This window comes from Enhydra lutris, unplaced genomic scaffold (assembly GCF_002288905.1).
Source record: "Enhydra lutris kenyoni isolate GAN:26980312 unplaced genomic scaffold, ASM228890v2 scaffoldscaffold10, whole genome shotgun sequence".
In the NCBI taxonomy this organism is placed as follows: Eukaryota; Metazoa; Chordata; class Mammalia; order Carnivora; family Mustelidae; genus Enhydra; species Enhydra lutris.
Genome location: NW_019154094.1, coordinates 25,377,622 through 25,403,248, shown reverse-complemented (window position 1 = coordinate 25,403,248; position 25,627 = coordinate 25,377,622). Strand labels below are relative to the sequence as shown.

Here is a 25,627-nt window from a genome sequence, read left to right as displayed (position 1 = left end):
GGTGGGTTAAGCCGCTGCCTTCGGCTCAGGTCATGATCTCAGGGTCCTGGGATCGAGTCCCGCATCGGGCTCTCTGCTCAGCAGGGAGCCTGCTTCCCTCTCTCTCTCTCTGCCTGCCTCTCTGTCTACTTGTGATCTCTCTCTGTCAAATAAATAAATAAAATCTTAAAAAAAAAAAGAATTACAATGTTTTTAATGATGTCCATGTTAACTTTAGTTGAGTGAGGAATTAGCCATCTTAACGTTTTATAGCCTTGACAATACTTTAAGTCACCTTTTCTGAAAAGAAAATATGCAACCGCATTGCATGGTCAAAAGTGTGGAAAGGAATCAAGTACCAATTTTAAATTTCCCCACTTCTATGTCTCCAGGAGCACGGAGAACAGTGTCTTGTACATAGTACACTATTGAAGTGTTGGTCAAAAGTGTGGAAAGGAATCAAGTACCAATTTTAAATTTCCCCACTTCTATGTCTCCAGGAGCACGGAGAACAGTGTCTTGTGCATAGTACACTATTGAAGTGTTGGTTAAATAGAAATTAATATCCTCCCTTCCACCTACCCAGGCAAATCGGAGGAGAAATGGCCCAGCAATTGACAGAGATGAAGAGATAGTGCAAAGGGGATAATGTTTTGTTTTCTCTTGAGCCAGTTTTGCTTCCGAGAGCAGCTCTACTTTTGGATAACTTAGTCTTACCTTACCTATTTTAATTCACGCCTGTCAGGTAAGTCCCATATGAGAAGTTTGAGCTACCATCTCTCACTCTTAATACTCACATGTGTTTAGCGTTAGCTTTCAAGTTGGATCAAAATGTTTCCTGCTGCTGAAAAAAGAGGTGTTTAAGTGAATTTACGTGCAGTGGCCACTCTTTGGTAGTAATCTTACTGAACAAGCATCCCTCTTGTACCTTTCCAGAGAATTAAGTTTACCATGAAAGCCATTAATTTCTTGTCTCTTTTAAAAACTTTCATTCCGTGCCCCCATCCCGTTACGACTACATTACATAGTTCTATGATGTTTATGGTGATCGATTTTATATGACAACTTGAGTGGGCCACGTGGTGCGCAGATGTTTGATCAAACGTTATTTTGTGTGTTTCTTTGAGGGTGTTTTGGATGAGTTTAGCATTTGAATTGATCGACTGTATAAAGAAGATTGCCTTCCCTAATGTGGGTGGGCCTTATCCAATCAGCTGAAGACCTCAGTTCACCAAAAAGACTGACCTTGAGAGAGAGAATTCTTCCTGATTTTGGATTGGGACATTAGTCTTTTCTTGCCTTTGGAAACTGAAACATCATCTCTTTCTGAATCTTGAACCTGCCAGTCTTTCAACTAGTATGACAACATTGGCTTTCCTGGGTCTCAAACTCAGACTGGAACTGAAGTTTTGGCTCCCCAGAGTCTCCATCTTGCTGACTCATCCTCCAAATCTTGGAATTTTTCAGCTTCCGTAATCACGTGAAGCAGTTTCTTACAATAAATCTCTTTATGTGTATATACCTGCTTCATGTGCTTTCTTTTTGGAGAACCCTAGCAGAGGATGAACTATTCAAGCCAAGTATATAATCTGTGCTTTCTGTGCTTGGTAGCCCACAATGTACCCCTGTCTTCTGCCGTCATTCCTTGAGCACTTTTAAGTACTTGCTTCTGAATACTTAACCTCCTGCGCCGAGAACTGTAGATTACAAAGAAATGAGGCACATTCTAAGACCACAGTCCAGTGTCAATAGTAGAGGAATGACTAGCAATAGTGTCTTTATGGAGTCCCACAAAAACTCTCATCTTGTAGGAAAGTTGTTTTCAGTGGGAAACTGAGCCATGTCTTGTGGTTTGCTGCAGTAGAGATGCTATTTTGCCTCCCCTTAGTAAAATATGGGCTGCTCTCTTTCCCCTGCATTCTATGATAGTATAGATACTGCCTGGGTTTGCATCTGTCTTCTTCAGTTTCTAGGTGTGTGACTTAGGGCAAATTAATGTTTGTACATTTTTTTTTTAATGTACAAAAGGAATAAAAATAGTACCTACATCGTAGCATTTTTATAAGATCACACAGAATAGTATTTGTAAAAGATATAAAACAGTGCCTGCTGCCTACCCTATTTCATCAAACCTAAGATGCCATCAGTTGTGAGATACATTGCTATTTTGTGTATTTCTAAGAAAGAAAAGCATTGCCAATTACAATGACCAGATGCTATCAGTTGTGAGACCTGAAATGTTAAAGTTATGAGAAAAACATTATGTCTTAAAAATCAATGAAGTACCATAGTCAGTATTATGTAAGTGAAAATCCTAGACCACACAAGCTGATTATTCAGACATATTAGAGTAGGGGAAAAATCTGTTTGCATTTGTGGATTGTTATATAGCAGCAAAATCCTACACCGTCTATAATATTAATGAATGTCCCAATCACTTCTCAATTGTTCTTTTACTAAAATGCATTTATTTTATTTTCTTAATGGGGTTTAGTGCCACCTTCATGACTCCCCAGGGTCTTTGAATATCTAAGTCATGCAGGATGGCTGGTATATGGACTGAATATTTGCTGCCCCCCACCCACTTCTTATTGTAAAGCACTAATTCCCAGATAAGACTGTAAGTCTGTGAGGAGGAATTCAAGGTTAAATGAGGTCATCTGCAAGGGGCCCTAATCTGGAAGAGCTGGTGTTTTTATGAAGAAAAGGAGGGGACAGCAGAGCACTCTGTCCCTGCCACGTGAGGACATAGAGGACACCGGCTGTTGCAAGCTGCAAAGAGCGCCCTCACCAGGAACTGAATTGGCCAGGACCTTGATCTGTTGTTTAAGCCACCTAGCCAGTGGTCCTTTGCTGTGGCAGCTGAGCAAACTGTGACAGTGGCCAGCAGGGAGGGGAAGGCACTGTTGGAGGACGGAGGATGACTCCACCCGGGCCCCCCACCACATGGCTAGTCATTCAGGGAACATTTGACCTAAAAAAAGGTGCTTACTTGTTATTGGAAATTAGAGACAGGGTCTCCTCTTGAACTCTTCCCAGTTCTCGCTGTTCTGCTTACTCAGCACCAAAGGCGCACCCTACTTTCCTGACATTGTAATTACAATGTATTTTTATTTATTTTTTTACTAGTGTATCCAATTACGTGTGGGAAATCAGCATTCTTGTTGTGTATATTTAATTAGGTTTATAGTTTTAATCACTTTATGCTTTCTTCTATAGTACATTGAAAACGTCCTCTCCGGATGGTGGTTTGATTCTCTGGGTACAATTTCTGCTTCTCTGTGTTTTACAAAGGAAACTTTGTGGGGCGCCTTGGTGGCTCAGTGGGTTAAAGCCTCTGCCTTCAGCTCAGGTCATGATCCCAGGGTCCTGGGTTCGAGCCCCGCATTGGGCTCTCTGCTCAGCGGAGAGCCTGCTCCTCCCCCACCCCCGCCTGCCTCTCTGCCTACTTGTGATCTCTGTCAAATAAATAAAATCTTAAAAACAACAACAACAACAACAAAAAACAAAGGACACTTTGCCTTAGTAGTCATTCTAGCCAGTGATTGAATTTTTCTTCCACCCACAGTTAACAAAGGAAAAAGGCTGGAAGTTTTTCAGAATAATATAGAGGTTGTTGTGTGGAAGGCCTAGTTTTATCAATAACAAATATTCCATAATTCAGATCTTTCAACTTGTTTTGTGATTTGAAGTACATACACCGAACAACAGAAAGCAAGCAAAGCATTAGTCCCTGGGAATCTTTGGGGAAACTTTTTTAATGAGGAGATGAGATTGCTTGTAATTCATGGAACAATTTATAGGTAAATAGCATATGTGACAATTGAAGGTGCTTGAAGAGGTTGTCTTTTATTAATAAATTCTAAACATTGCCTCCACAACCTTGTTTACGTAGTTTTTACTGGAGCAAAGATAAGTCTCTCCAATCCTGTTACAGACAGATGATTATTTATCTATTGCTGTGTAACAAAGTAGCCCAATTCGTAAAAGCTGAAAACAATCAACATATACAATTTGACATAGTCCCGTCAGCGTGTTCAAGATCTGGGAGTGTCTTAGCTGGGTGGTCCTGCTTCAGGATTATCAGACTGCAGTTAAGCTGTTGGCTGGGGTTGGAGTCTTTGAAGACTTTGACTGGAGCCATTAGACCTGCTGAGGGACATTCTACAAAATAACGGCCATGTATTCTTGACAGTTGTTAAGGTTAAGAAAGATTAAGGCCAAAAAATACTTACTGATTAAAGAAGTCTAAAGAGATGTGACAACCGAATACAATGTAGGTCCCTGAGTTGGATCCTGCACAAGGGGAATAATGGCTAGGAAAGACGTTATTAGGACAACTGGCAAAACTGAGATCATGAAATAGCATCATGTAAATAACATCGTATCAGTGTCAAATATCCTAATTTTGGTAATTATGTAAGAGAATGCTTTTGTTTTTAGGAAATACCCACTGCAGTATTAGTAAAGGGGCAGGGGTATCATGTCTGCAGGTTGCTCTCAAATGGCTCAGAAAGATGTGTGAAAGAGAGTGATTGACGCAACAAAGAGGGTCACGTGTTAACAATAGTGAATCTGGATAAAAGATCTTAGTCACTGCTGCTGTGACAAATGACCACAAATTTAGTGGCCTGTTTCTCTAGGTCAGAAGTCTGGCACAGTGTAGCTGGATTTTCTGCTCAGAGTCTGACCTCTGGGCTAAAATCAAGGTGTCAGCAGGCCTGCATTCTTTTAAGAAAGCTCTGTGGAAGAATCTGCTTGTTGGCCAAACTCAGTTCCTTGTGGGTGTAGGACTGATGTCACCATTTCCTTCCCTTCTGACCCCCAGATCTTTAAGCCAGCAGTGGTGCTTGAATCCTCCTCATGTTTTCAGTCTGACTCCCCCTCCTGCCCTCTCTGCTTTTAAGAGTTCAGGTTGAGCACGTTAGTGTACCTGGACAATCTAGGACAATTTCCTTCTCTTAAGATCAACCAGTTAGTAATTATTTTTATTTTATTTTATTTTTTAAAGATTTTATTTATTTGAGAGAGAGAGAAAGCATGCATGCACACGAGTAAGGAGAGAAAGGGAGAAGCAGACTCTCTGCTGAGCAGGGAGCCCGATGTGGGGCTCAGTCCCAGACCCACCAGATCATGACCTGAGCCTCCCAGGTGTCCCTAGCTAGTGATTTAAATTATATCCGCAAAATCTCTTTTGGCATGTAACATAATGGGTTTGATACCAGGGGTTGAAGGTCCTGGTGGCTGAATTTCTGTCCACCACAGGTTTCTAGAAATTTTTTGCACTATTCTTAGCACCTTAATATATATTTGAAATGACATCAAAATAAAAAGTTACCAAGATTCTTAAGCATGGGGCAGGAAGCTGGAAAATGTGGTCATGGTATCATTCACATACTTTGCAGCTTCATTTTTCGCTAACGGCAGTGGGTCTGTTTTATCCATCAGGTCACCACCAGATCAAGCAAGGGACCTGTGAGGTGGTCGCTGTCCACAGGTGCTGTAACAAGAATCGCATAGAAGAGCGATCACAAACAGTCAAGTGCTCCTGCTTCCCAGGGCAGGTTGCAGGTACAACTCGGGCTCAGCCTTCTTGCGTTGAAGGTAAGACCTTTCTGGTCAGTTTCTCTACTCTTGCAAAAGTACGTAAAACCACCACCAGCCTCCTTGCTTTCCCGTCTTCACAATGCAAGGAAAACTAGGCTGCTTGCAGGTTAGTTTTGCTCCAAAAGTGAATGTCATTGCAACTCCACACATTGCTTGGTGAATAAGGTAAGTTATTAATGATATTTCTCAAGCGGTCCCAATGGGGAGTTCTGTTACTAGACAATCAGGAAGGTATGCTTTGATCTTTTTTTTCTTTCTTCTCCTCCTTTCTCTCCAAATTTTATCCATTGAAACTCTTGCTTCTGTAGATACACTTTTCTCCCTGATTTCAAGCTCTCAACTCAAGTGATTAGTTTTTGATTTTTTCCACACACTAATATTCTCTGAATTTCTAGTTTCCTTTTTTTTTTTTTTTAAGATTTTATTATTTATTTGACAGATCACAAGTAGGCAGAGAGGCAGGCAGAGAGAGAGGGGGAAGCAGGCTCCCTGCTGAGCAGAGAGTCCAACGTGGGGCTCGATCCCAGGACCCTGAGATCACGACCTGAGCAGAAGGCAGAGGACTAAGCCACCCAGGTGCCCCTAGTTTACTATTTTAACAAACATTCATAAAACATCTTCTTTGGAGCAACTTCCCTGAGAACAGTCTGGGATCACATGTCATTTATTTGTTGTTTCCGAGTCCCCTAGCAGAGTGCTGTGCCAGTGGGTTTGTTTAAAAAAAAAAAAAAAAAGAATGTTGACGGGTTGTAGGTCGAGGCCTGGGATTGATTCCTTTTGACGCCCTTGGCTTCTTGTAGCACACATCTTGTTAGAAACAAGTATCGGTCCCCCGGGGAAGAGATACATGAGGTGAAGGCCTGTAGCACTTTTCTCCTCAGTGGCATGAAAACTCCCTGAACATGAATGCTTCCCATCTCACTTGATGCGTGTCTAAAAGTCAGCCATTAGAATTTACATATGCATTCGCGACTTGAGAATCACACAATCAAGAATGATAGTTGACTGGCCCATACCCGCCTCCCTGACCAACACAGGCACAGATGTATGGTCTGTGTGGTCCTAAAGTAGTGTGTATCACTGTGAAAACTGGGAAGTGACTATGGCCAACTTATCATCTACAGTTCCTCACAGGAACCCTGGGGGCCCAATGCGTTGCTGAATTCAGATTTTTTTAAAGGTAGCATAGTACAGACAGCATCTGTTCCCTCACAAACCAAATGTCTTTTCCAGTTGTATCCCTGAGTCACAGATGCTAATATTTCTATTCTACAATGAAGTACAGAGAATATTCTTGCAGAATGGAATAGGGCAAGAATTAGAAGCTCATGTTAAATAAAATCAGGTTTTGCCACCATTATACAGAAGTCCTGTCCGTTTTCAGAGCTTTTTGGATTTGGGGGTCACAGGTAAAGGATTGTGGATCTGTAAAAGAAGATGAAGATTTTTAACCTTAAAAAAAACAGACGCTTGTTTTTTTAAAAGGTATTATTTATTTGTTTGTCAGAGAGAGAAAGAAAGTGCACTCGTGCACACATAAGCAGGAGGACGGGCAGAGAGAGAAGCAGGCTTCCCGCTGAGCAGGGAGCCTGATGGAGATCGATTCTAGGACTCTGAGGATCGTGACCTGAGCAGAAGGCAGACTCTTAACTGACTGATGCACCCAGGGGTCCCAAAAAAAGACATTTCAAAGAAATTTGCTAAGTTCCTGTCTCTCCCACTGGTACAGTCGAGCATATTTATTTTCTCCATTAATTGAGCCCAAACCGCACCAATTTTGTCTCCTCGGTCTGTCTTAGATTGTCTGTGCTGCCGTCACCCGCAGTCTAGGGCTCCCATTATATCCTGCCAAGCTTGTCCTCCTGTCTCCCATTTTCTGTGCCGCAGTCTTCTACAAAAGCAGAAACTCATCACATCACTGCCGTATTTAAAACTGCCCTCCAATGACTTGCCACTATCTTTAAAATAAAATCCAAGTTCTTTACCATGGCTGATGAAGCCTTGCGTAGTCTGACTCAGTCTCCCTCCTCTCTTTTAACTACACTACCCACGTCCAAGTGGGGGCATTTATGTTTCTTTTGATCTCCACACTCCTACCTATATCCTTTGCCTGAATCATTGCCTCCTTCCCCACAACACACATTTTATCTACTTGATTCCTACTCCCCTTCCATATGCTATATGCTCTTGTATCCTTCTGCACTTCCAGTCCATTACCTGTATGCCATTATGTTTTAAGATCTTTCTGAGTGTGTGCCTTTCCATAGTCTGCAGGTTGCTTGAGGATGGGAACTGAGTCTCTTATACCTCCCTGCCCCCGCTCTTCCCCCTCCAACCCCCCAAATTGGCTGGTGCATGAATAACTTTGAGCACAGGGGAGAACTGATTCAATTTCAGAAATCACAGATTGTTTTCAAATTCATGATAACCATGTTTGCTTACTCTGTGGGTTTTAAACTTCAAAAACTTATGAATTATGACATAAACTGTAAACTCTTCTCCAGCATAGAATTTTTATTATTATTATTATTTTTCAAGATTTTATTTATTTATTTGACAGAGAGAGAGGGTTCACAAGGAGGCAGAGAGGCAGGCTGAGCAGAGAGCCCGATGTGGGGCTTGATCCCAGGACTCTGAGATCATGACCTGAGCTGAAGGCAGAGGCTTAACCCACTGAGACATCCAGGCGCCCCCAGCATAGAATCTTTAGATACAAAAAACTACACATTTTATCTCAGAGCACTTTTATCCATATCTGGAAAGTATAGTTGGTGTGCCAATTAAACTCACTATCTAAGTAAAGGAAATATTAAGACCTTATCCTCCAGTAGCTTGTTTTAATTTTTATATACATGTATTATATGGGCTAGATCCCCTTTGGGCACCACAGTAAGAATAACTACATATCTGTTAGGTCAGTACTTTTATTGTTGTTGTTGTTGTGTATTTGTGTATTCAAGGTAGGTCTCTAGAATATGTGGTACATTTTGGTATGACTGTGTTTTAACCCAAATGGTATCACATTGTATATTTCTTTTTTTTTTTTTTTTTTTTTTTTTTTTTTTTTAAGATTTTATTTACTTATTTGACAGAGAGAGATCACAAGTAGGCAGAGAGGAAGGCAGAGAGAGAGGAAGGGAAGCAGGCTTCCTGCTGAGCAGAGAGCCCGATGCGGGGCTCGATCCCAGGACCCTGAGATCATGACCTGAGCCGAAGGCAGCGGCTTAACCCACTGAGCCACCCAGGTGCCCCACATTGTATATTTCTTAATCCAACATGTTACCAATATAAGTTGTAGAGATCTTTGTGTGCTAGTACAGGTTTACCTATTGTGTTTTTTTTTCAATTGTTCCATAGCATTCCACTGTATCGATAGGTTACAGTTTGTTTAGCCATTCTTTTACTGAAGGAATTTTAGTTGCATCCATGTCAAAACAGGACTCATAGGCTAACTAAATGATTTCCTTAGTTTGTAGGATTGGTAAGCGATAGAGATCAGGGACTTAGTGTCTCAGCCGAGTCTGTACAGAGGAAGGTTCTGTGATGATGTACGTTTTCTTTTTATCTGTCTCTTAGCTATATGTATTGATGCACACATGTCCGATACGACTGGTGACCACTATCCACATATGGCTAGTGAGCATTCGAGATGTGCCTGGTATGAACTGAAATTTAAATGGCAATTTAAGGCTAACACCTCCTCTCTTGCATGGTGCAGGATCAGCTTTATGTACCGATATAACTTAAGAGTGAGTACCACATTTGTAGCCAGAGAATACCCAAACTCTCAAGGATATGACAGTGATTCTGTCTTAATATTTGTATCCCCTGCACCTAGCAGAGCATGGCCAACAGTTGGTGCTCAATAAATGTTCACTGAATCAAAGTCACCAAGGAGGTGTAAGAACTTGTCATTTAGACCCTAGTTAGGATGTATGTCTCTTTTCATATCCCCCTTGATCTTCTCTTCCTTATCCGAATGTTTCCATTAGGGCTTTTTAGCTTTATCCCATAATAATCTTTATCCTATATTAATTATGCAGTATCATGCTGCCAGTTGGCTTGTGGAAAGACCTAGTCTCTGCTGATATGTTCCTCTTATCTTATTTGTCAATAAGAATGTGGAGAGGATCTAAAATATAACATTCGCTTGGATTTACATTTAAATTAAAACAAAGGCGAGAAGACGTTGGAGCGGGGCACTAATTAATGTTGGCGTAGAAAGTGGAATGTCCTTATGCATTTCTGCTAATCCACGGCAGAGACACTTATCTCGTGTTTTCATTGCTTTCCCATAAAATCATAGCTTTTGTTAGCTAAAAAGGGAGAAAAATGAGCTTTTTTTCCCCCTCTATTTTTTGGGTTATAATTAACTTATAAAATCCTTCTATGTTATGGAAATGTGTCTGTACTCCACAATTGGGATTTGGGAGGAGGGATGGGGAAGGACTTGATTCAAGCTGTGGTTACTTGGGTCCTAAAACAGACGACTGTGTAGCTGGTAAGCACATTCCCTTTTGAATCTTCAACTGGAATATATACAAGGCTGTTTAGTGACAGGAACTGTATTCTACACATTTATCAAAATACCACTCTGCAGAGATAATCTTGTTTATGATAAAATGAGATAAATGTGTAGTAGATGAAGCTTCATTTATTTTGTTAGGGTGAATGCTTTCAAAGCAGTGGGTTTAAAAAAGACTGATAAAAGCTGAGGAATAGGGGGCAGCTGAGGAATTTAAAGCTATTTGTTTTCTGGGATGTCAGAAATCACTTAGTGAAGGCCTAGAGCTCCCGTTCGTACTGCAGACAACTGATGTGGTTTTTAGGGACGGTGTGCTGAGCTACGGAGTCGGTCTTCAAGATGGAGTTTCACTAGGTTGTGTGACTGGGTGTGTTCTCTGGGCCACTTGCAAGACCAAGCGGTTTTCTGAGATTGTCCCCGTGGCGGTCAGGTAAATGACAGAAAGGTGTACTTCCCCAAAGCACTGGAGGGTGTAAAAGGACACGCACCTGGCCTGGATCCTGGGGGGATAGGATGTTCATTAGACTCAGGTCTTGCTTTCTCCAACGAAATCGAGGAAATGAAGGTCCTGGGAAACAGCAGAGAAGCGGTCCAGGATGGTGTCCCATGAGAAGCAGTGGGTCTGGTTTTACCAGGCACGAGGGAACTAAGTGGCACAGCAGGGTAAAGGGTGTGCCAGTGAGGGGCAACCGTGGGAATGAGAAGTATTTCTTTGAGCTCTGAAGTGGTGGAAGGGAAGGCTGGAGATGGAAACGGAGCCTTTGCTCTTTGGGACTTTGTCAACTCAGATTGTAGGATGTAGTTCCTGCATTCTGGGAATTTGTATTCAAGGAGAGTGGATGAAGGAGAGTATGCCAGTAAGAAAAGGTACACGTTCTCACTTTGTGGGATTGCCCTCAGTGGAGGCTCCAAGAGGGAAGAGAAGGGATAGGGTGGCATCGTGTTTGCCACGTATTAAGGATGATGAGGTCTGCTCAGCTAGCTCAGTCTCTCCTTTAGGGCTGAGTACATCTCCCAGTGGACATGACCATAGATTAGTGTTGCTTAATCAGGGGTGATTTGGGCCAGCATAGGGATATTTGATGATGTCTGGAGTTGCTTTGGGTTGTTAAACTGGTGGGGGGGAAGGTGCTACAGGTATCTAGTGGGGAGAGGCTTGGGATACAAGGTGCAGTATATACCCCTACAATCAAGAATTGTCCAGCCTCTAATGTGCTAAGGTCAAGAAACTCTGCCTTATGGGTAGGTCATGGCTGGGCAGGATTGTACTTGTGTGAGCTTGCTTTGTGGAGGAGACCAACCTAGAACCCAGAAGATGGTTCTATACCTATTTATCCATAGCCTCACTCAGGACTCTGTGAAAATAACAATACCTTGTTACAAAGGTTCCTTTAACAAAAAAATCGTATTCTCAGGACTGCTTTTTTGCATGATACGTGGGTCAGGGTAAAATGGCTTTTCTTGAAATAATAAGTAAAAATGCATTGGTCTTCCTCTCCCCACCCCAATCCCCGACTATCTTTAAAGTTAACCAATGGCTTAAAGTTAATAAATCTTTCTTTAATCTTAATTTGCCAAGGACAACATTAAGAGCAAAACAGCTAAAGTATCTGAAAATCTCAGCATATTTTTGTGATTGTTTCCATTTTTAAGACAGTGTATATTCTAGGAAGATGTGTTTTTCATCTTTCTGCCTGTAGCTTCAGTGTAAAAATACACTTTTCTTTAGAAAAGCCTTAACTCTGTAAATGCAACTAAACGAGGTCAAAAAATGAAAGACCAACTCCTGAGAACTGAGCCCTCTTTGGTGTAGGTTTATAGAAATAGCTACATGAATACATCTTGTGTTTGATTTCATGGAGTAATACTTAATTGGGACAAGGGATAGAAAAAAATCTCCATCTATTTTATTGAACAGAAAGTACAGAAAATGCACCAGGAGCAAGATAGCTAATTGGTCCCATTACGTTTTCACCTAGAAAACAATACAGAAAACACTAGTCACTACCACAAAACCAGAGCTTCTCTGTTTTTTTTTTTTTTTTAATTTTTTTCCTTTCTGCATAAAACTAGAAATTCATTACAGGTTGGCAGCTTGAAGACAGGCATGTTTTGTATTTTCCTAAGTCAGGGAGGCATGGGGCTTTCTAAAGAATTTTATTTCAAAAATAGAAGTGACAAGACACTTTCTCATCTCGAGTATATTACGGTATTTGTAACAGGATAAAATAGATACCTCCTACAAACTTATTTTCCTATGGAGACAAGGCTCAGTTAAGTGGGCAGATGTTCTCAAGAGTTATTTTAATAAAATCCTACTTCTGGGTCCTTTGTCTCAGCTCAAAGCCCAGCTCAGTAGGCACTCTACACTTGAACTTCTGGGTTTTCTAATCACCTTATTCACTGGTGGGTGAACCCCTCAGTTGGTTCTCACCTTCACTGTGAGTTCTTTTGTCAGTCTTTAACGCATGAAGGAATTTGAAACTTTTATTGTGGCTACTAAGGGTGATACCCATTAAGACTTTCTTTTCTGAAAGAACGTTTGCTGTTAAGTAAGTCTCTGACATTTGGAGGGCCCATCTTTCAATGTATTCCTCACTCAAATATGAAAATGAGTTTTTTTTTGGCAAATGGAAATATTTTAAACTTCAAGACAGGTTGCTCTTTTAAGGAATCTGTTGTGAATCTATCTTCAGAAAAATCACCCCATATTTTCCAGTTAAATGAAAGAAAACTGGTAAATAATTTCATGAGAGTTTGATCATATATGCTTTCTTCTTTTGTTTAAATAAATTGAAAGCCTTAAACAAAATACTATGAAGATCTTTCCTTCTGTAGTTAAGAATTGGCATAGTTTTCAGTGATGAATGCCTGCATCTCTCTTTTTTCCCCCCTCAAGCTCCTTTTCTGGATTTGGCATTCAGAATGATCTCGGGACCCCATGAGGCTAGGAAGAAAGTACTAGCATTTCTCTTGCTGGGACGTTGACATAGAATGGATCAGATGATGTCCTCTGTAGGGAATTTAGTCCCAGATTTCTCACCTTACACCTCAAGTGGTCTCTTTCAGACTCCTTTTTGCCCCAAACTGTTTACCATCCCCTGCTAGACTAGCTCGCCCAGGCACACAGTTCTCCCTGCCTTATTGTACCCCCTTGTCCAGAAACTTTCCATGGCTCCCTACAGCTTGGGGATTCAAGTCTAACCTGGAATGGGCATTGAGAACCGCTGAAGGTTGCTTCTCAGACTACCTTGCTCATCTGGGTCTTCTGGCTTCCACGTCGGCCACTCCCTGTCCCCTTCACTGGGGCAGGTGACCCCTCAGCTCCCTGGGCTTCTGTGGAATCCTCCATGTTGCCGTGGGCCGCGTCAGGAGTCCATAGGTGCCCACTGCTGAGTGGCAGAGAAGCTACCTGAGGGAACTATTTTAAAGATTAAAAAAAAAAAAGTATTTTAAATTCAGCTGTAACTCTGTGTAAATATAACTAAGCTCTGTCAACATTTATATAACTTTCGCAGTCCTGCAGATGGAATTTTACATTGAGGGTTGGGAACCATCTCTTATTTATCTTTGTATCTACTTGGGATCGGCCTGAGGTATTCAGAAGATAATGAAGGACTGGTCAGCACTTTGAATCTGGTCAAACTCTATGTAGCATATGTTAATCTAAACTATTTTTATACGTTGTGGTACAACAGGAAGCCTTGTAGGGGCAGAGGAAGAAGTCTAGAATCTAGTACCTCCTCCCTCCGTTTACTCACTTGGTGGAAAGCTCTCGTTTTTATTTCTGGCCATCTGCCTCCTCTTCCTGCTTCTGAAGGTTGTTGAGATAATCAAAAGAGGAACAGTATGTAAAAGGAAAATAACAAAAAGCTTTGAAAATAACAAAGCTCCGTCCAGCGTTGCGGTGGGATTGTTGTGATACCAGTGACTGAAAAGAATACAGCTTTCTCAGACTTCGCCCCTCGGTCTCCATCCATCCACTCAAGTTCAGTGGCACCCTGACAGAATAAGTAACCCATTTAGCTATATTCCTCTCTCAGTGTTGACACCTTTTGCCTTAAATAGCTTATGATCCTTCTAGGTCATAATTCTGCCTAATCGAGGTGTTACTGGTTTTGATGGGACTATAATCAGATAGTAAGCACAGTGTTCGGCCAGAATCAGGAATGGGGGGGTTCTCATGGGGAGTAGGCACAATGTCTACCCACTTGGCCTAACAGGAGCAGAGTCTTTAATGCAGGAGCTTGCTTTGTCCCCTGTCTTCGTCACTGCCTGCTACACCTCTGGTTGTTTCTCCTACAGATGGCTGGTGTGAGGGAGGGGTGTGAATTTAAAGGTCGATGAAGGGGCGCTAGTGTTAAAATGCCTCTGTCAAAGGGCCTCAGTTTTCTCTCCTCTATCAAATGTAGGAACTACATTTAGCAGGGTGCCTGACTCTCAAGAAAAAAATAGCTATTAGGAATTCTCAAGATTTGCTTGAAATTGAGTTTCCCTTTCCAGGCCATGGTAGCTGGGGTTGAATCCTTGGGGGGTATTATTATTATTATTATTATTTTTAACCAAAGTGCAGTTATTTCAACAGAAAAACAGGGCTCAATGCCTCTTCCCCTTAACCCATATACCCTACCTGCAGCCCCAGATCTCTGACCTACACCAGCCCACTAGCTGGGCTCACCATAAATGATGAGTCACAATCCCTTTTGTCCTTGGACTCTGTGGGAATACCCAGACAAGTTGATAGTGTTTCTTTAATGTGTCTTCATCTGCCTCCCAACCCAGAGAATTTTCCGCTCCTTCGTCTTAGCTGGCAGATGGCAGCAGAGATGATGGGATAAGGTGGAAAGGGAAGTCATAGGTGCGATCGCCCAAGCCTAGACTGTGGGCAAGTGAGGGAGTGCCATGCTCTTCTCCTGCACCTGGTTTCTAGTTGTTGATTTCACGGGGTTACTCACCACTTGCTGGAACTTGATTTCATGGGGTTACTCACCACCACCATGGGGAGATGAACGCCTCTGTGACGAAAATGTTGACTGCTTTGTGTCTGCCCCTGGCAACAGAGGGCATCAAATGTAAGAACTTGCCCAGGTTGGCATTCACCATTGGAGCCTCCAAAATGATGACCCCAGCAATAGCTAACATTTTCTGGCAACCTAGTACCTGGCCTCTGGTTAGCCTAGAAATTTGATAGGGATTAGCTTTCTCCTCTTGACCTCTGTGGTGAGGATCTGTTTTTATCCCCAATTTACAGATGAGAAAACTGAGGCCAAAAGGAGTTAAATAACTAGTCAGAAATCATTGGGAGAAAAAAAGGCACAGCCAAGTTCAATCTAGACATGCTAAAGCTTGGCACCTTAGTCTTTTCTAGAGCATATGGCAGAAGGCATTCTTTAAATTTACTTAGGGTGAAATAGTTCTTATTAACCATCTTTGAAGTCAGTATATTGATCTGAATGAGCACTATGTTGTCCGTAGCTGGAGGAAGCAATGGTATCACAAACACTCTGTGGCCTTTGTCTTACAGCTTCCATCGTGATTCAGAAATGGTGGTGTCATATGAATCCTTGCTTGGAAGGAGAGGACTGTAAAGTGCTTCCAGATTACTCAGGCTGGTCCTGTAGCAGTGGCAATAAAGTCAAAACGACAAAGGCAAGTATAGACACACAGAATTCTCCTTTAGAGCTTCCTCAGGTTATTAACCATGCGATCCCCCCCCCCCCTTCCTTTGCTCCTGGCACCATGACCTTGACCTTGTTTTATGTTGATAAACCCACATGGACAGGGGCCTACCCTCTTACTTTAGCCTTTTGAAAAGCCCATTTCCGAGCATTGCCCTTTATGTCAGCTTTTACAGAGCAGTGATCTGGGGGATCAACTTCTTATTTCAGGCAGGGCCATGAAATTCACTGCAGCTCCTTCAAGAGCCTCATTGAAAGGGAAGGGACTGGAGTTGCCAGGCCGGCATATCAGAATGGCACGGCAAGGTCCCACACACAGATGACTTGCTGAGGTAGGGATGCTTCCTGGGAGGAGTTTTAAGAGTCGAAGACTTGAACTTGAGGTGTCATAAGTCAAGAGCTGCCTTCCCCACTTAGCCTCTGTCCAAACCTCCCTGTCTCAGAAGGGTGCCGCTGTCCACCCACTTCTTAAGCCAGACATCTCTCTGCCTTATGTCCCCATGTCCACTCTTATGGGTCTTTGGAACTGTACCTCCCAACTCCCTCCTTGTGTCACTGTCCTTACAACGGGGGTCCTGTCCCCACTGTCTCTCATCTGGAGGACTGAGTTGCCTCATTCTCCACACCTCCACACGATGACTCCCAGCATTTTGTGAAATGGAGATCTTCTAAGCTAGTCTGTCTTGTCTCGCTCCACTAGCCTTGTCTGTCTGGCACTTAACGAAGGGAGGTGGCTTGCTGGGTTATTTATTTTTTGTTGTTTCAGCCTTCTGTTGGTGCCTCTTACCATGGTGCCTTTGAGGTTGCCGAGGAAGGTGTTTTTTTCATGGAATGTGCTTCCCGGCTTTCTTTTCTCCTTCACCATTATTACCATTATTTCTTCAGAGTCGTTCACTGATTGGATTCATGTCTTGTGTATCTCTGAGCATTTACTGTGGTTCTGCTTTACATGGCAGGGTGTCCTGAGGTGCTTAGCACCTAGAGCTTTCTTTTTAGAAGAGACCTGTGAGGTCAGGGCCCATGTTTGCAGTGACCTTGATAGTCCCATAGTGAAAGATGATATTTAGAACAAATGGTAGCATTTTACAGAAAGCTGTAAATATCAATTTCAGCTGACATCAAATACAAAATTATCAGTAGTACAGTAAGTCAGACGATTATTTCTGTAGCTGGTTAAAATCACAATTTCAAACTCAAAACTATGTAACATTAATTGCAAACTTCTCATAATTGATATAAAGATGATCTAGGCTAAATGACGTGATGCAGGCATATCTCATTTTATCGTGCTTTGCATAGACTGTTTTGTTTTTGTTTTTGCAACCTGAAGGTTTGTGGCACCCCTGTATCAACCAAGTCTATTAGCATCATTTGCATTGGCTCAGTTTGTGTTTCTGTGTCACCTTTTGGTGATTCTTGCAATATTTCAAATCTTTTCATTACTTGTTAGGGTTATCCACAATCTTTGATGGTACCATTATAATTTTCAGGTGGCAGCCCTGTGAGATGGCAAACTTAGTCTGCACATGTGTATGTTCTGTTCCCCTATCTCTCTTCCTCTCCTGGGGCCTCTTGTTCCCTGAGATACAACAATACTGCAATCAGGCCAGCTAATAAATCTACACGCACCTCTCAGCATTCAAGTGAAAGGAAGAATCACATGTTTCTCACCTTAGGTCAGAAGCTAGAAATGATTAAGCTTAGTCAGAAAACCTTGTCAAAAGTCAAGATAGACCAAAATCTAGGCCTCTCAGACCAAACAGATAGCCAAGCTGGGAACGCAAAGGAAAAGCCCACCAAGGAAATTTTAAAAAGTACTCCAGTGAACACACAAATGAAAAGAAAGGGAAACAGCCTTATTACCCATATGGAGAAAGTTTGAGTGGTCTGGATAAAAGATCAGTGCAGTCACAACGTTCCTTTAAACCAAAGCCCGAGCCAGAGTATGGCCCTAGGTCTCTTGAATTCTATAAAGGTACAGAGGAAAAGTTGGAAGCTAGCTGAGGTTGGTGCATGAGGTTTACCAAAGCAGCTATGTCCATAACATACAAGAGCAAGGTGAAGCTCCAGGTACTGATGTGGGAGCTGCAGCAAGTTCTCCAGAAGTTCCAGCTTAAATAAAGAAGGCGGCCACTCCATACAACAGATTTTCATTGTAGACAACACAGCCTCCTATGGGAAGAAGACGCCATTCATGACTTTCATAGCTAGAGAGGAGAAGTCAATACCAGGCATCAAAGCTTCGAAGGATAGTTAGACTCTTGTCAGGGGCTAATGCACCTGGTGACCTTAGGCTGCAGACAAGCTCATTTACCATTTCAAAAATCCCAGAGTCCTTAAGAATTAGACTAAACCTACTCTGTGCTCTAGAAGTGGGACAAAGCCCAAATGTCAGTGTTATCTGTTTACTGCTTGGTTTACTGACTATTTAAACCCCACCATTGAGACTTACTGCTTATAAAAACATTCTTTTCCAAATATTACCATTCAGGGACAATGGACCTTGTCACCCAAGAGCTCTGATGGAGAGGAATATTGATTAATGTGTTCATGGCTGCTAACATGACTCCTTGATCCACAGGCTGCAGAATGGATGTCATTTTGACTTTCTTATTATTTTAAAAGCACATTTAATAAGGCTACAACTCCCCCAGATGAATCTGGGCATTCTAGAGGCCTCATTCTTAACAGGCCTTTGGAAGAAGTTGATTTTAACACTCATGGACAACACTGAGGGGTTCAAGACTTCAGGGGAGGAAGCCACTGGGGATGTGGTGGAAATAGCAAGAAAACTAGAATTGGAAGAGGAGCCTGAACATGGGACGAACGTGCTGCACTCTCATGAGAAACTTAAGAGATGACGAAGTGCTTCTTATGGACAAGCAAAGAAATGGGTTCTGGCGATGCAGCTCCTCCTGGTGAAGATGCTCTGAAGATGGTTGACATGACAACCAAGGACTGAGACTATTACCTCCACTTAGTTGACGAGCAGCAGCAGGGCTGGAGAGGACTGGCTCCCATTTTGAAAGAAGTTCTGTGAGTAAAATGCTAGCAACAGTATGGGCTGCGAGAGAGAGAACGTTCCTGAAAGGAAGAGTCAGCATGACAGGCCAGATGGTCTTGTGAAAAGAAATGGCCACCGCCAGCCCAGGCTTCAGCCACCGCCGCTCTGATTCGTCCGCAGCCATCAACATCGAGGCAAGACCTCTACCGGGAAAAAGATTATGACTGGAGGCAAGCTCTGATGAGGGTTAGCATTTTTGTTTTCCCCACAAAGTATTTTTATATTAAGACGTGTACATTTTTTTTTAAGCCAAAATGTTCTTGCACACTTAACAGGATAGCACAGTGTAAACAAAACTATTATAGGCACTGGGAAACAAAAAAATTAATTTAGCATGCCTTATTGTGATATTTGCTTTATGGCAGTACCTGCTTTACTGGGGTGGTCTGGACCCAAACCTGCAGTAGGTCTGAGGCGTGCCTGTATATGCTCTTACAGCCAGAGCTGTGGAAGTCCGTGGAGTCCTCTGTTGGTGGAGGAGGGAGGTTAACATTCCCATCATTTCTATCAAGCCCATTTCTAAGCTACTCCAAATTAACTTCCAAACTATGGAAACCCAAGTGTGCTTGCTAAGCAAACCCTGCCTTAAAGTAATTCCACTCTCCTTTCCCCACGGGGCCCTTTCCGCCCCATTTTTTTCCCCCATCCCCTTCCTGAATAAAAATCTTGGAGCTGCCAATGAGCTGGGGCCTTACATCCATCAGAGATAAAAATTTCCATTTATCCTATGGCTTGTAGACTAAGAAATGATGTTTGGAAGATTATACTTGTATTGATTTTTCTATATAAATATAAAACAAGACCATGAGCACAAGCCAACTGTGTTCCGGAAAAGAATGTGTCTAAGTGGTCTCTTGCTGGAGCGGCTCCCTCTCTATTTATGTGCAGTTAGAGAGCATTTGCAGGAAGCAAACCTTTAGGGGCATTTTGGCTCTGTGTGCTGGGAATATAAGTTTGCTCTAGCTAAATCCTCAACGGTAGTGACATTTCATTTGGCACTTCTAAAAGTTGTAGAAACACAATACAGTTCCCTAAGCCATAATGATACTTAGGTTTTTTCTTTCTTTTTCTTCTTCTTCTTCTTTTTTTTTTTTTTTTTGGTGATATGCCACTTGAGAATAATCTTGAAGTAGTAAAACTTTGTTTCCTTTATTAATCCAAGTCCTTTTGACTTGAACTGCATCAAACATTTTATGTCTTTTATGGATCTTAGGAACATAGAGTAAATTCAATTGTGGAGGTGTCACTGGCTTCCGGGAAGAGCCTAGTACCCTCAGAAGCCGTGTCTTTTTCTTAAAATAGACACCAACCATACACCACAAGTGCGACAGAGGTCTTACAGAGGTAAAACCATTGCAGCCCTCGAGGGGGATAAACTATACAACAGTTTTCATTTTGCTTATATAATTCATGCACAGCAGCAACAAAACATAGAAACGCTTAAAAAAAAAGATAATCCTGCAGTAAGCCACTTAGGTCAGAATTGTATTTTCCATTTAAATGCAAATATGAAAAGAGTAAACAGTCAAGTCAAGATATTAACAGACTTGGATGAAGATATGACAACGAGGAGATCAGTTTCCTAGCCAGTCATCCTGTCTTTTCCAGATGTAAAAGGGTGGCGTGTGAGTTCACCCTGCCTCTACAGTTTTCAGTGTTTCCAGAGAGAAATTCAGCTGCTAGTTCTTGCGCAGAGCTACAGCTGTCACTGTCACCCTGCCTCAGTTTCCCTTTACGTCGGCATCGTTTGCATTAACGCTCTCAGCAACTGCACGACACTGTTCTAGTGCCAAAGTGAACCACGGGTCAGGGCTCTTTTTTGTTTGAAAATGGAAGGAAATCATAGTGAATGTCAAGAAATTTTAGATTTGTCCTGTTTTTATTTTTCCAACATCTGACAGTGAAGAGCTATGTCTTAGGAGCAAGAGTTCTCAACCGGAGTAATTTTTCCATCAAGGGGATGTTTTTCCTTGCCAGGGGAGTTAATGTGGGCATCTTGAGGGGGAGAGGCCAGACAGGGTGCTAAAAATCTTAAAAAGCAGAGTAGATCCCCCCACCCTATAGCAACGAATTATCTGGCTCCAAATGTAAATAATGTTGAGGTTAAAAAAAAAAAAAAATCTGCTTTAGAGTTTTTTTTTTTTTTTTGGAGGGGGAGCTCTTTGCAAGCATCTTATTATATTCTCTTCATGTAGCCCTTCAAAGGTTCCACTTAGTATCTACATGTCTCTAATACTGCGTAATAGAAAACCAGAGATAAGAGTTAATGTAAACAACAGGTTATCTTTGCAACACCCTCAAGATCTAAGATGACCCAGTCCTTCTGGTATCTGCCTCAGAACGTCCTCTAATTCGTAACTTTCCCCGTTTCTTAGGATACCACCAAGGATCATCCTCATTCTCTTGTGTCCCAGTATTCTAATTATTTAATGGTAACAATCGCTGCAGGAAACTTACCGTGGGAACATGTACCCACCCTTGTGAGCCCTACCCCTAGGATTTTCTGGTCTAGTAAGTCTGAGATGGGGTTTAGCGAACCATTCTCAAGAAGTTGTTCTTAACGTTGATTCTCGTTTAACCAGGCTCTGTACCTGCTCTGTTCCTGCCTTTATACTGTTTTCTGTGCTTCTGGGGTAATTTCCCTGCCCAGGTTTCTCCCTGGTGAGAGACCACCAGTGGATTCCCACGGGTAACAGAAAAGAGTATAAGCACCTTGAAATGAGCCATCAAGATGACTCACCCAATAGAGCATGTATTTCCATATCCTACTGCTGCCTTCTTCATCTAGTCCCTTTTCTAAAATTCTCCTTGTCTTTCAAGGTCCAACTGAGATGAATCCTTTACCCAGAAGTCTTGTCGTTCCTGATCCGTAGAGTTAGAGCCTCAAATAACTCCCAGTCCCCTGTCACGTGAGAGCGGAGCTAGTCTTGGCACAATAGCAACCTTCCGTCCACCAGATTCCAAAGCGTCAATGAGCCTTTCATATACAGTTAGCAAAATGAAATGTTGACAGGAAAGTAAATCCTAGAGAATCTTTTTTTTTTTTTTTAAGATTTTTTAAATCTATTTACCTGGCAGAGATCACAAGCAGGCAGAGACAGAGAGGAGAAAGCAGGCTTTCCGAGGAGCAGAGAGCCCGATGTGGGGCTCGATCCCAGGACCCTGGGATCATGACCTGAGCCGAAGGCAGAGGCTTTAACCCACTGAGCCACCCAGGCGCCCCAATCCTAGAGAATCTTACCATTAAACTTTAATAGGGATCAACTCCAAAATGAGCTGGTCATGTAAAGTAAGCTTCCTTAAATAAGATGCTGTTGAGAATTATATCTCAGGCTGATACAGGCTGATACCTGGCTGGGAACGCTGTTGACTTACATATGTAGATGCCCACGGTAGATGCACACGGTAGATCCCGGAAGAGCTAACGGACGAGATCCTTGCTTTCCTGAGTGTAGCTACACACCAAAGCCCCGGGCCATGCCATTCACGTCACGCTCACTCTGCATTACAGCTGAAAGGAGCAGGTGCTAATCGAATGAATGTTTAGGAGTCGAAGAAGCTAAAGCAATGACAGTCCTCGCCATCTCAGAAAATTACCATCTCCATTACCGTAGTATTTGAGATCAAGAACTTGTTTGAATCCTCCTCCTCTCATGTCCTTTGTCCTCTTTTTCACAAGTCCTGTGGGCCTCAACTTTCATCACTTCTGCCAAAGCGATCCCCCTTTAAGTTGACCTTCTGGCCATGCCTCCCTGGTCTCCTCTTTGTGCCTCAGTGGAGGAAAAGGCCAAAGTTCTCCTCCCAGGTACTCAGGGCTCCCCTGCCTCCTTCAAGCAGCTCCTCACATGACAATCCTCTAGAAATCCATAGAGCCCTGCCCTTCTGGCCTTAGTATCCTTTTGTCCATAGCACCTATCTCTTGCTGGCATGTCATTCCGTTGCCTGTTGGTCTAACTCTTTTTTCTACAGTCAGAGTCCCCAAGCTACGGCTTGCAAGCCACACCCAGCCCGTGGCCTATATTTTGTGGTCTGTGAGCTAAGAATGGGCTCTATGCTTTTAAAGGCTTGGAAGCCTTTAAAAAAGTGTTTCATAACATGAAAATTACATGAAATCCCAATTTCAGTGACTACAATTAGAGTTTTACTGGAACAAAACAATACCCATTAATTGACATGCTGTATTGTCTGTGTTCCTTTTGTGCTATAAAGGCTGAATTGAGTGGTTGTGGCAGAGACTGTGGCCTGCAAAGATGAACGAATTTCTGTGTGGTCCTTTACCTAGACTAGGGCTAGCATACTTGTTCTATAAGCTCCATGAGGACTGTGTTTTTCTTGGGTTTGCTAGAGTAGTCTCCTCACAAACAAAAGAGCAACTGTATTGTAGAATATATAAAATAAAGGCCATATGTCAATTAACAGCAAATCTGAGGTTTGAATAAATACTTTGATTGGGTCCAAAGGCCAGGAGTGATGACTGTGTCATCAAGTAATGTATGTTCATGTTGTAGGCCTGTTAAAATCTTAAGCTTTTGGGTTCCTACACCCCCGCCCCAGGTTGTATATGGGTTATCTAACCTGTAAAATACCGTGCACCTTACCTGACCAAATAAAATAAACTGCTAATTTATTTTCTTATGAATAATAAAAAATAGAGGAAACAACAGTAAACTTAATTAATGTCTGTTTCTGGCAATTATGGCAGTTTTCCAAAAGAATGTATTTTTTTGTTGTTGTTGTTGTTAAAGATTTATTTATTTGAGAGAGCATGCATGCACGAGAGAGAGTTGGGGGAGAGTCAGAGGGAGAGGGAAAGAGAACTTCAAGCAGATTCCCCACTGAGCGTGGAGCCTGATATGGGGCTCGATCTCCTGGAGATCACCACCGCAACTGAACTCAGTAGTCAGACGTTCAAGCAACTGAGCCACCCAGGTGTCCCCAAAGTAACTTATTTTTAAAAAGTTAACTACATTAAAAAGGGGGGTGGGTGGTGCCTGGGTGGCTCAGTCAGTTAAGTGGCTGCCTTTGGCTCTGGTCATGATCCCAGGGTCCTACCCTGATCCGTGGGGAGCCTGCTCCTCCCTCTCCCGCTGCCCCTGCTCGTGGTCTCCCTCTCAAGTAAATAAAATCTTAAAAAAAATAAAAAAATATATAAAAGTTACTACATTAAAAAGTAACAAATGTAACATTTAATATCGACATACACTGATCTTAATTGGCATTCATTTGAAAAGAATTTCAATGCCTTTAAGAAAGCATGCTCAGCAGGCCTGCATTAACTCTCTGGGCAATGAATGTACCGAATCTGATGGGTTTTGTGTAAATCGACAAAATACCAAGCTAAGGTGCATAATACCATGTTGTGCAAGCCTTTGTACTTTTTTTTTTTTTGCAACCTGGAAGCAAGAACTGTGAAGAATTTGATTTGAACAGTTGATTTGGTGAAGTTGGTTACAGATAAAGGGACAAACTGCTAAACGCTGCTCGGGACTTCCAGGGCCGGTAAAGCAGAAAGACTGTCCTGGGGGGGCGGGGATGAGATTCTGAATGCTCACTCACTTATTTAATTTGTTTTAGGTAACACGGTAGCGAAGAGAGGTGTGCTTACTCCTGGAGGAGTGACAGGATGCAGAGGTCTCCTATTTGGATGACTGTCCTGGAGGGTTTGGGGGAAATCGTCTCGGATTTCTGCAATATCACATTCGCATATGTGTGCTATAAGGAGTATCATTTCCCTGACTGTCCCAGCCCTCTTCGCTTCATGAATTTATCACATTGAATTATGGCCGTGGGCTGCCATGCAATTCACACCCTGTCTGGATCCCAGGGAACATACCTCTGACAGACCCTGGAGGAACACAGCAGAGACTTCACAATGGATCTCCACTTGGCCTTCCACGTCTTTCAGCCTTCACAAAGGAACGTGGACAGGTTCACAGGGTCCTTATTCTGTTCCTCTTTTGAACTTTTCCTTTAGCCCTTGCATTAAAGTGGTTTGAAAGGCATCTCAGTACCAAAACATTTTGGCAGGACATATTTACAGATGTAGATTAATGAACTCTGATTAACTGCTGAAGAAAATTCCTTTTATAAATCTTGACGAATAGACTTATTGGGGTTATTGTGTGTGTATTTGTATTTTTTGCTTTAGAGGATTTAAATTTTTGCATTTTAGGTTCTGTTGTCAGGTTAGCAGAAATAAAATAACACTTTAACTTCTGGGCACCATTTTCCTGAGTGCTAAGGAGGTATATCTCAACTCCCATATTTTATAACCAAAGCTTGATCATGACATAGTCACAAAAGAAATAAAACCTATTGGGATTTTTATAGCTTAGGTGTAGTCATAAAGGTAAATCATTTAAATTATAAAACAGTCTCTGTTTAGATCAAGGGTGATTTCTGAGATCCAGTTTGTGTCAACTGTATTAAACTATTTTGTTAGAAGTCTTGAAATGTTGAATTTTTAGGCTGTAAATGATTTATTCTTGGCTCTTCTCTCATTTGTTAGTCATTTTATTTCTTTAAATGTAAGTAAAATCTGAGTCATTTTTTTCTGGGTTTAATGATTTTTACAGAAGACATGTGTCCACATATTCTCAGATGCTGTTATGCAGAAATACATCACAGACGAAAAGTGACTGACCCAGATTTTAAATGCATAATGTCATTAAAACACACACTACTGTAATATGGGATTTTATACATTAAGAAATGCCAAAAACATCCTTTCTGCACTGTTAATTATCCCTGTCCTTTCACAATTGTGGGGGGTGG

At 42.1% G+C, this 25,627-nt stretch overlaps 1 protein-coding gene across 1 annotated transcript in view; it reads left to right on the top strand.

Annotated features, from left to right (window-relative positions):
• Positions 1 to 24,501, top strand: part of LOC111144340 (family with sequence similarity 19 member A4, C-C motif chemokine like) — a 129,591-nt gene extending 105,090 nt beyond the window's left edge. The window contains exons 3-5 of the mRNA XM_022498596.1: positions 5,428 to 5,583; positions 15,636 to 15,719; positions 24,428 to 24,501. Coding sequence (XP_022354304.1) covers positions 5,428 to 5,583; positions 15,636 to 15,719; positions 24,428 to 24,501 — 314 coding nt within the window. The remainder of the gene's footprint in view (positions 1 to 5,427; positions 5,584 to 15,635; positions 15,720 to 24,427) is intronic.
• Positions 24,502 to 25,627: the final 1,126 nt, after the last annotated feature.